This window comes from Terrapene carolina, unplaced genomic scaffold (assembly GCF_002925995.2).
Source record: "Terrapene carolina triunguis isolate 2854851 unplaced genomic scaffold, T_m_triunguis-2.0 Scaffold231, whole genome shotgun sequence".
Taxonomy (NCBI): Eukaryota; Metazoa; Chordata; order Testudines; family Emydidae; genus Terrapene; species Terrapene triunguis.
In genome coordinates this window covers 13796300-13805467 of record NW_020664582.1, presented here as the reverse complement: position 1 = coordinate 13805467, position 9168 = coordinate 13796300, and the positions used below count along the sequence as shown (strand labels likewise).

The 9168-nt window shown below is 36.5% G+C and overlaps 1 protein-coding gene across 3 annotated transcripts in view; it reads left to right on the top strand.

Moving 5' to 3' along the window:
• GGNBP2 (gametogenetin binding protein 2) overlaps positions 1–7366 on the top strand; it is a 27207-nt gene extending 19841 nt beyond the window's left edge. For 2 of the 3 annotated variants that reach the window (XM_024195377.3, XM_024195375.3), the window contains exons 7-14: positions 52–261; positions 1405–1579; positions 3226–3420; positions 4398–4548; positions 4758–4883; positions 4978–5120; positions 5716–5964; positions 6720–7366. In XM_024195377.3, coding sequence (XP_024051145.2) covers positions 52–261; positions 1405–1579; positions 3226–3420; positions 4398–4548; positions 4758–4883; positions 4978–5120; positions 5716–5964; positions 6720–6923 — 1453 coding nt within the window. In that variant the 3' untranslated portion in view covers positions 6924–7366. The remainder of the gene's footprint in view (positions 1–51; positions 262–1404; positions 1580–3225; positions 3421–4397; positions 4549–4757; positions 4884–4977; positions 5121–5715; positions 5965–6719) is intronic. The other variant, XM_024195379.2, reaches the window with a different exon arrangement.
• Positions 7367–9168: the final 1802 nt, after the last annotated feature.

Genomic DNA, 9168 nt, shown 5'->3' with positions numbered 1-9168 from the left:
TTTTTTTTTTTTTTTTTTTTTTTTTTTTTTTTTTTTTAAATTTTAATATAGATTTTGCACCGACTGCAAAAATAAAGTGCTCCGGGCATACAATATTCTTATTGGTGAACTAGACTGCAGCAAAGAAAAGGGCTATTGTGCTGCACTTTATGAGGGTTTGCGTTGTTGTCCACATGAACGTCATATACATGTATGCTGTGAAACAGACTTCATTGCACATCTCTTGGGTCGAGCTGAACCAGAGTTCGCAGGAGGGTATGAGTATGTAATTTGCTAGAATGGGCTATCTAGCGCTTTGCTTCTTTATTTTATTTCTGAACATATGTTGCAAGAGTGATGATTAATATTTTCTGCCTCTGCTGCGTAATGGATTTTTAGATGTAACCATTTGTATTTGATGTATACCTTCATGATCATGTTTCAAAGCAGTGAACATTTCATTAACCTCTTGGCTCATTGAAATCTACAAGCAAAATTGTAAGAAATTGTTAAATGCCTTCAAATTAATATGTTCACTTGTTAGGGCTGCCTTGCTTTCCCATTGAGGTGTTCAAGATATGTGAAATAGAAAGGGAATCCTGAATGAAAGTTTTATTGAGTAATTTTTAAATTATGGATTTTATATATAGATTAGTTTAGCCACTGTACATTTTTCAGTTACTGCCCTAAAATCTTCCACTGGTGATATAGTTCTGAAATTGAATAACTTAGACTTTTCTTCACTGTTGTGTGCGTTGTGAGAAAAGAGGAAGAATCCTGTTACAAATACTTGTTCTTAATAACGGTTTATAAACTGGCACTGGGATACAGTTGCTTTATTGCAAGGTAGGTAATTTGTAAACTCGCATTCACCTTTTTTGAAAGATATCATAAACATCTTGTTTCCTACTTTCTCTCTCAAAGGTGCAACTAAAATTCTCACTAGACTATAAACTAGATAAATGATAAATCCTGGAAAATCAAATGCTTAACTGTGCCCTACTGATATTCAGAATGATAAAGCTCTTGCAATATCCCTCCACCAGTAGAAATCATGTACTGGTCGGATAACTCCCCTCAAAAGCCACAGAATGGAAGATGCAATGTAGCCTTAAGGTGCTGTGCACAGATGAACATGTCATGAGAGCAATTGATGCAGCTTCAGATTTTTGTTCTGGTCCCTTCTATTTTGCATTTGCATGCAGCACAGTAGAACTCTATACAATCATTACTGTGATTATGCAAATGTCTCTTCAGATTGTTCTATCTTCTATAGAAATGTTCACATTCAACTGCCTTAAATGTACAGTAAATAGATTTCTGTTGACTTTCTTAATGAAAGGAATAGTTTAATACTGTGTATATCTCTACATCAATACATTGTTCATAATATTCCAAACAAACTCATATATAATCTTGTTCCAGACGAAGGGAAAGGCATGCTAAGACAATAGACATAGCCCAAGAAGAGGTTTTGACCTGCCTGGGTATTCATCTTTATGAAAGACTACACCGAATCTGGCAAAAGCTACGGGCTGAAGAGCAAACATGGCAGATGCTTTTTTACCTTGGTGTTGATGCTTTACGCAAGAGTTTTGAGGTAAAAATGGGTGGCTATTTAAAGTCTTATGACCGAGCAGTTAAACTAAAGGTTTTTTTACATTAACTATTCACTTACAAAAATTATCTAATTCTTCACCATTTGATATTGTTTTCATTCTGACTTGAAATGCAGCTTGAACAATGGGAGAGAAACACGCCATTATTTTATTTTCCAGTCCAGTGCTGCTGTACACTGGACTCTCCACAGTGAACTGGGTCACAGGGACATGGTAAAATCTTCTCTACGCTACAGGTTTTAGCTATGCTGTAATAAGGTTACCTTATTTAGTTTTAACTACGGTGAAGAATTGGAAAGATGGGGAAGCCTTTGAATTACAAATGCTATAGCAAAATGTCTAAATTCAAACTAAACTGCATTCACTGGAAACTTCCAAGGACTTGGGGAGAGGGGGGAAACCTACAAATACCTAAATTTGGGGCAGAACCTTGTGTGTGTCCTTCTAACATTCACTCACTCATGATCTCATGCATGCCTTTGACACTAAAATTCCAATATTTTTATTGGAATAGTTCTATCTTCCCCATCTGATCTATGATGTGGTTTTTCTTTTATGCTGGTTCCTTTTCATAATGACTGTTCTGTGTCCAAAATTTTTATAAGTGTCAAGTTAAAGAAAAAAAGATAAAATCCCCATTGGGTGAAGTTATAACCAGATTAAGGCTCAACTTGTTCTCACCTTATAGTCTTACAAAGCATTTTGTAAGAATTTTTTGTTGTTGCTATTGATGTGGCTCTAAATTACTAGTACCTTGCGTTTCCAATTCCCTATTGAGGGAGCTGCTTTAAAAACCACAGCTATAGTGCAGCCTGATTTTTAGTCATAACGTGACCGGTTTTTCAAAATTAAAAAAAAATAAAACCTTCTTTTTCCCAATATGTTAAAATACACTGTTGAAAATTAAATCTTCCTGTGATTTTTGTTTTTTTTCGAAGGGCCTGTCTACATGGGCAAGTTATACCAGTACAAGATATTATGTAAATATAAACCGCTATAGTGAGACTGGTATAATGCCCCAAAGCTTGTGTTGCTTTGGAAATGGTTTAAACTTAACCAGGAAAAGCCACTCTTAACTCTAAATACATTATGGAAGATTCTGATGTTTTTTAAAGGTTTAGATTTCTCATCTTGCGGATGCTCCAGGCAGCTGTAGCCATGAGAATACTACTACATTTTTATCTGTGTTGCAATAGTACTGTAATTATTTAAACAGAACATTTTTTGAATCCGTTTCCTTGCTTTACTCTTCCACTTTTCACTTTGGACAAGGAAAATTCACAAATCTGTTTCACTAATGTTTGTTTTCAGGTTTTCAATGCTGCAAAGCTAAGCTTATGAAGTCTTTCCACTTACATTTCTTGAAATAATTAAATCATTTAATAAAATTTATATTGATGCATTTTTATTCATAAGTCTTATAGGAGCATCCTTCCCAAAAATCTAAATTTGGGGCCACATTTGAATTGACAATTTTCCTTAAGCATTGGGAGTGATAGTGCTTTGATTGACTCTTTGAACAAACTCCTTACCGGTATACCCTTTTTACTGCCCTTTCTGTTTTATAAATGGAGAAGCTAGAGTTTAGCTTTAACTCCTTTAAGCAGGCTTTGAATTTTATTACCAGATGGCTGTGGAAAAGGTGCAGGGTATTAGTCGATTGGAACAACTCTGTGAAGAGTTTTCAGAAGAGGAAAGAGTACGAGAACTTAAACAAGAGAAGAAGCGCCAAAAACGGAAGAATAGGCGGAAAAATAAGTGTGTGTGTGAGATTCCTGCTCCCTTACAGGCAACAGAAGAGAAAGAAATAAGTCAGGAGAAGGTAAATATTGCTGATCAATTGATTTAACAGTTTGTTGCTATTGAATAACTCATTTTGAGTTAATAACACTCTGCGTTCTCTTGTTCATCACGTTGGACTCTACAGTGTTTTTTTTTTTTATTATTTATTTTTTTTGATGGGGACTAACTTTTTTTTTTTTTTTTTTTAAGCATCTCTCTAAGGAAACTTGGTACCTCTTTAGAATAGTTTTGCCTTCTTGTAAAGGAATAGTTTTCAAACAAGATCTATGATTTGTGAAATTACTTAATCTAACGCTGGTTATTTGAATAAGTAATGATAACCTAATTTAAAAAAAAAAATCACTTAACTAAAGAGAACATTGGATTTGCATGCTATTCAAAGACAAGTAGCACCAATGATGGTCTTTTATAAGGTGACTCAGGGTATGTCTACACTTCAATTAAACACTCGCAGCTGGCTCATGTCAGCTGACGAGCTTGCAGGGCTTGCACTGAGGGACTGTAAAATTGCGGTGTAGATGTTTTGGGCTCGTGCTCAAACCCAAGCACTGGGACCACAGCCCAGGCACCACAGTTTTACAACCCTGCAGCCCGAGCCCTGCAATCCCAAGTCAGCTGACATAGGCCAGCCACCGGTGTTTAATTGCAGTGTAGCCATACCATAAAGTACTTTTCCTTACAGTGGCTTCAAGACCTGTGCTGCTGCATCTAGCTATCAGTAAATGTACCTATTATTGAAGTAAGTTCTTTGAATTGATGGAACAGGGTTCTCTATGGCCACATTCTGGGAAAGCAAGGATGTCTCTTATTGAAGGTTGATATTTTGCTTTTTGAAGTGATACAACAACATGATATTTAACAGCCTTATTTGACAACAGTAGTTTCTCTTGTGGTAGGACTATCCTTTCTAGAGATTTAAAGAAACCAGAAATAGACTAATGTTATCAGCTGGCTGTTATTTTAACACTTGCATACCTCTCTTGGTTTTATTTTAAGGAAAACTCAGACTTCATGGACAATAGTTGCAAAGCCTGTGGTAGTACAGAAGATACTAGCAGTTGTGTAGAAGTAATTGTTACCAATGAAAGCACTTCATGTACCTGTCCTAGTAGTGGCACTCTTTTGGGTTCACCTAAAATAAAGAAAGGTATGTTAAACTTGTTTTTCATAACGGTTTATTCTGAAAACATTTAATATAGGGTGAGGGAAGATATTTTCAGGTACTTTCTTAAAAAAATAGTTGGAAGAAGTAAGAGAATATGAATTAAAAATTTAAGAGCTTCTTGTTTGTAGAGCCCTAACTAAAGAACCTATAACTTCTGCTGTAGATTACAGTAACTTCTCATTTCATCTCAGGTTTATCTCCACATTGTAATGGTAGTGATTGCGGCTATTCATCTAGCATGGAGGGCAGTGAAACGGGATCTCGGGAGGGTTCAGATGTAGCCTGCACTGAAGGCATTTGTAACCATGACGAAAATGGTAGGTTCAGCAAGAACTTAATGTTCACATTATCTTTAGTGTATAGAAAGCATAGAAAACATGTTTGAGAGAGGAAATCAACTGTCTTTCACAGGTGATGAGTCGTGTGTCCACCGCTGTGAGGATAAAGAGGAGGATGGGGATAGTTGTGTGGAATGTTGGGCTAATTCTGAAGAGGATAACACAAAAGGCAAAAACAAAAAGAAGAAAAAGAAAAGCAAAACTTTGAATGAGCATGTAAGGACAACTGCTTACTTTAGAATTCTAACTTAGTTATGCATGTATTGTAAAATATTTATTGCAGATTACCCAATTTGGATTGTGGCTAATGCTACAGGTATAGGCAAGATGGTGTGGGTTTTTCATCTCCTCTCTCCCCTCCTTCTCATTCAGAAAAATCTTTGTCTGAAGCAAGTATCAGATTAAGTTCTGAAAAAAGCTTTTTCTTTATTTATCAGCTACCTATACACTTTTTAGTAGTGTATTTTGCCCTTATGCCTTCTCCTCTTCCTGTATACCTCAGCCCTGTTCAGGTGGGAGACAAGTGATAGGCTAGTTATCTCCATGGTCCCGTAATCAACAGTACTTTGGTGAAGGCAGTAAACTAGCATACCAAATGCCCATTTCCAGTCATCTGAAGTATTCAGCATTTGAACTGGTCTTCTCTACCCCCTTTCTAAATATTGCTTTGTGGAATTGTTTTGTGAGGAAATGTTGTCTGGTGTCTTTGCCAAATCTTAGTATCCCAATTGTGAAATTAACTCAATATTACAGGTTAAAAAAAAATAAAAAATACTTCCAGTAATTCATTGTAAATTATCTTAACTCTTAGATTCAGAAACTTGGAAGTTGTATTGCAGATCCGAGTAACCGTGAGACCTCAGGAAATATTGTGTGCACAGAGTTTCACCTTGACAAGACCAAAGACACCCATGCTGAAAGCTGCTGTAACTCAGAAAAAAATGGGCAGCAGCTGCCTTGGTTTGACCACAGGAAAAATGTGTCACAGTTTGCAGAATCTACAGAAACATCACTTGTTCCTGATTCTGGAAAAGGTGCCAAGAGCTTAGTGGAACTCCTTGTAAGTAACAGTTTATTTGAAGGCATAGGTTCGTAGCCTGCTGCTTTGAATCTTTGGTGTTAGGGATAAGTTCTGAGGAATTCAGAATCTGTATGTGGTATGTTAAGACTTGGTACAGTGAAGAGGTAATTGAAGATGCTCCTCATACCTTGCTCCTAGTGTTTTGTGTTTCTGGTTGATTTATGGTGAAATGTTGGTGAGACAGCCTTATAGGAGATTTGTAATTCTAATTTTTGAGTGAGAGTTGTCAGTGGAATTGGAATAATAGTGGTAGAATGGCAATCTTGTAATGAAGATGTGTGCACCATCTGTGCTCTTGTGCAGCATGCAAGTGCCAGCACAGATTTTCTCAGACACTTTTTTCCCTTTTCCCCCCCACACTGATAGGCATCTCTCCATATTTTGAAAGTTCCATATTACTGCCATGATCTTTCACTTTAGAGTGTTGTTCTGTTTTCAGGTGAAACAGTGCTGCTGCTTAATTTTGCCAGAGTTCACTGCTGAGTAGACTACTTCCGACACAGCGTGTAGCAAATCATTGTGAATCAAACCCAGATCACTGGGCTAGCTAGTTAAGACTTGTGTGTTGTCACCATGTGACAATTATTCTTTGTTCAGAGCAACTGTAGACTTTGAACAGCACAATACATAAGTATGAAACTTGAACCGGAGACACTAATTTGTAAAATGACAGGGAATGTGCAATGTTGGAAGAGCAACATTCATGTTTTTAACTACCTTTTTTCCCTTTGTAGGATGAATCTGAATGCACTTCTGATGAGGAAATCTTTATCTCACAAGACGAAATACAGTCATTTATGGCAAACAACAAGTCTTTTTACAGCAATAGAGAACAGTACCGACAGCATCTGAAGGAGAAATTTAATAAATACTGCCGCTTAAATGATCACAAGAGGCCCATTTGTAGTGGTTGGTTGACAACGGCTGGAGCGAACTAAATACAATAAAATAGCTCTGTCTTTCATTGAAATCCTCAAGATGACTACTGCGCCTTCTCTTTCAAAAACTTAATTTAGTGACTTATGGCAAAATTTTATCTTAAAATCAATGTGATTCTTTTTCTTTTTTTCTTTTCTTTTTCTTTTTTTTTCCGGTGGGGAGATTGGTAGAGGTGATTTCATTAATTTTGATCTTTCTTCAGGCTTGTTTCTTTAGTTGAGTAGCTGTGCAAGCCTCTTTTATAATTTATGCCATCTCTTTTCATTACATGTTTCTCTTACTGTGAGACTTACAAAAAGCAACCTAGTGGCAAAGTAATGTTGTACCTATAATTCTGTACAGAATGACAATGAGCTGAATATAAGATTTTACAAATAGACATCCATTTGCAAAATGTTTTGGATGTAATATGTTAAAGCGCAATGTGCAAAATTTAAATAAAGAATATTTATTAATATGCATAGTAAAAGTTGGTTTAGATGTTTCTACTTTTCATAACATTGTGAATATAAGTATTACCAAGTCTTTTCAGTGCAGCTAAACTACTGTACCATCAGTCCCTGTTTGTAGGTTTTGATAGCAGAACTGAGTTGAGTTGACCTACAACCCTTTTCCATACAAACTGATTCAATGCTATGTCTGAAAGCCAAGTCATTAGCTTCCCCAAGACAAATGCTGGTACTGATGAGTAGTATCCCAGCGTCTCTTCCTTATTTCCCTCCTTCCCTCACAAAACAGACTGGAAGCTTCATTTGAACAAATGAAAAGCAGACAGTATTTCAACACACCTGGAAGGTTGCTTACTGGAGTGGTGGGTGTCTTGGCTGGTGGAAGCCTGGAAGACGGTTTTGAGTAGGTGAATACGGGTGCTTTTGTACAAATGTACATTCAGCCTTGGTTAGTTTAAAAATACAGTAACATATAATGTTTCAGACTATTAATCTCATGGGATTATTTGTTCAGTACTGAGGATAGGAGGGGTGGGAGATGTATACCAGCATGAAAAATAATTAGCCTTCTGATTCTAGGTAGATGTGGATTACACAGGTTGTGTGCAGTAGGCTAAATTCAGCTGGAGTAAATTGGTACAACTGGCGTTAAAGTCGGGAACGATCCTCTTACTTTATGGCTGATTGTAGCCAGTTGTATCCTGCTTTTACCTTGTACTTCACTCAGAACTTGGTGTTAATGGCAGTGCATTTTCCAAAGACTGTATGCAGGCCATGGAATCATCCGTGTACTTCATGGGATGGGGCTAAGGGAAGTAGCTTTAAAAAAAATCCAAAGTGCCCAAATTAATCAACATGCAAAACTCACTTAAAATTGTTGGTAATTAGAGCAGAAGCTTCCACATTTATATTTTGTACAATGAAATTGGCTTGCACTCCACTGATTCAGTCTCACTTCATTTTTGTAGACATATTTAAAAAACACTGATTTGATAAAATGTGCTGGTCTTGAACACACGTTCTTGCTTAATGTGGAAATAGTTCTTTTGCTGGTTAATTTGGAAAACCTATATTTAGTAAGACTAAATCTCTGATGAAAAATACAGGTAGATCTCTGATCATGCTGCTGGCCTACTAAGTACGCAGGAAGAAACAATCTAATCAAAAGAATATCCAAAACTTTCTGTAGCCAATAATCAAATTGCTTGTGACGTAACTACCTTTGCTAGGGAAGAGATGCAAGTGATTACACAGTCTTTACACATCTTTGAATTGAAGTCCTCTACCATAAAAGTTGATGTTTTTGGATTGGCATAAAGTTTTTCTCTCTCGGCGAAACCTCTTATTTCTGTTGATTAGAGACTTCAGAAATAGAGATGCTGTAGTCCTCAGTAAGAGCAGGTTGCCTCTCTTTGCTGTTACAAAGCAGGTTCATATGTCGCATTTTTTTGGCAGGAATGGGAACAAGCTGGGAGGGAATCTTTTCTTGCCTTAGTTCCTTTCACTAATTAAAAGTAAAATACTAATGTATAACTTAAATATAGTAAAAATATCACTTTCAAGCATAGCTGAATGCAACTGGTTTATGCAAGTACAAAGAAATAGCTAATTAAGACTGACTTCTCTCTGTGACTACTGAAACCATTTTTGTGGATCAACTGTTTGACTTGTAACATGGGAGTGTTAAATCAGTTATTTCACAACAGCAACGTGGTACGTGTTAGGTGGGTTAAAAACTGGCCACGGAGGAGTCTTAATGGAATGGTAAATAGGGAATCTTCATTGTCAGTTATTT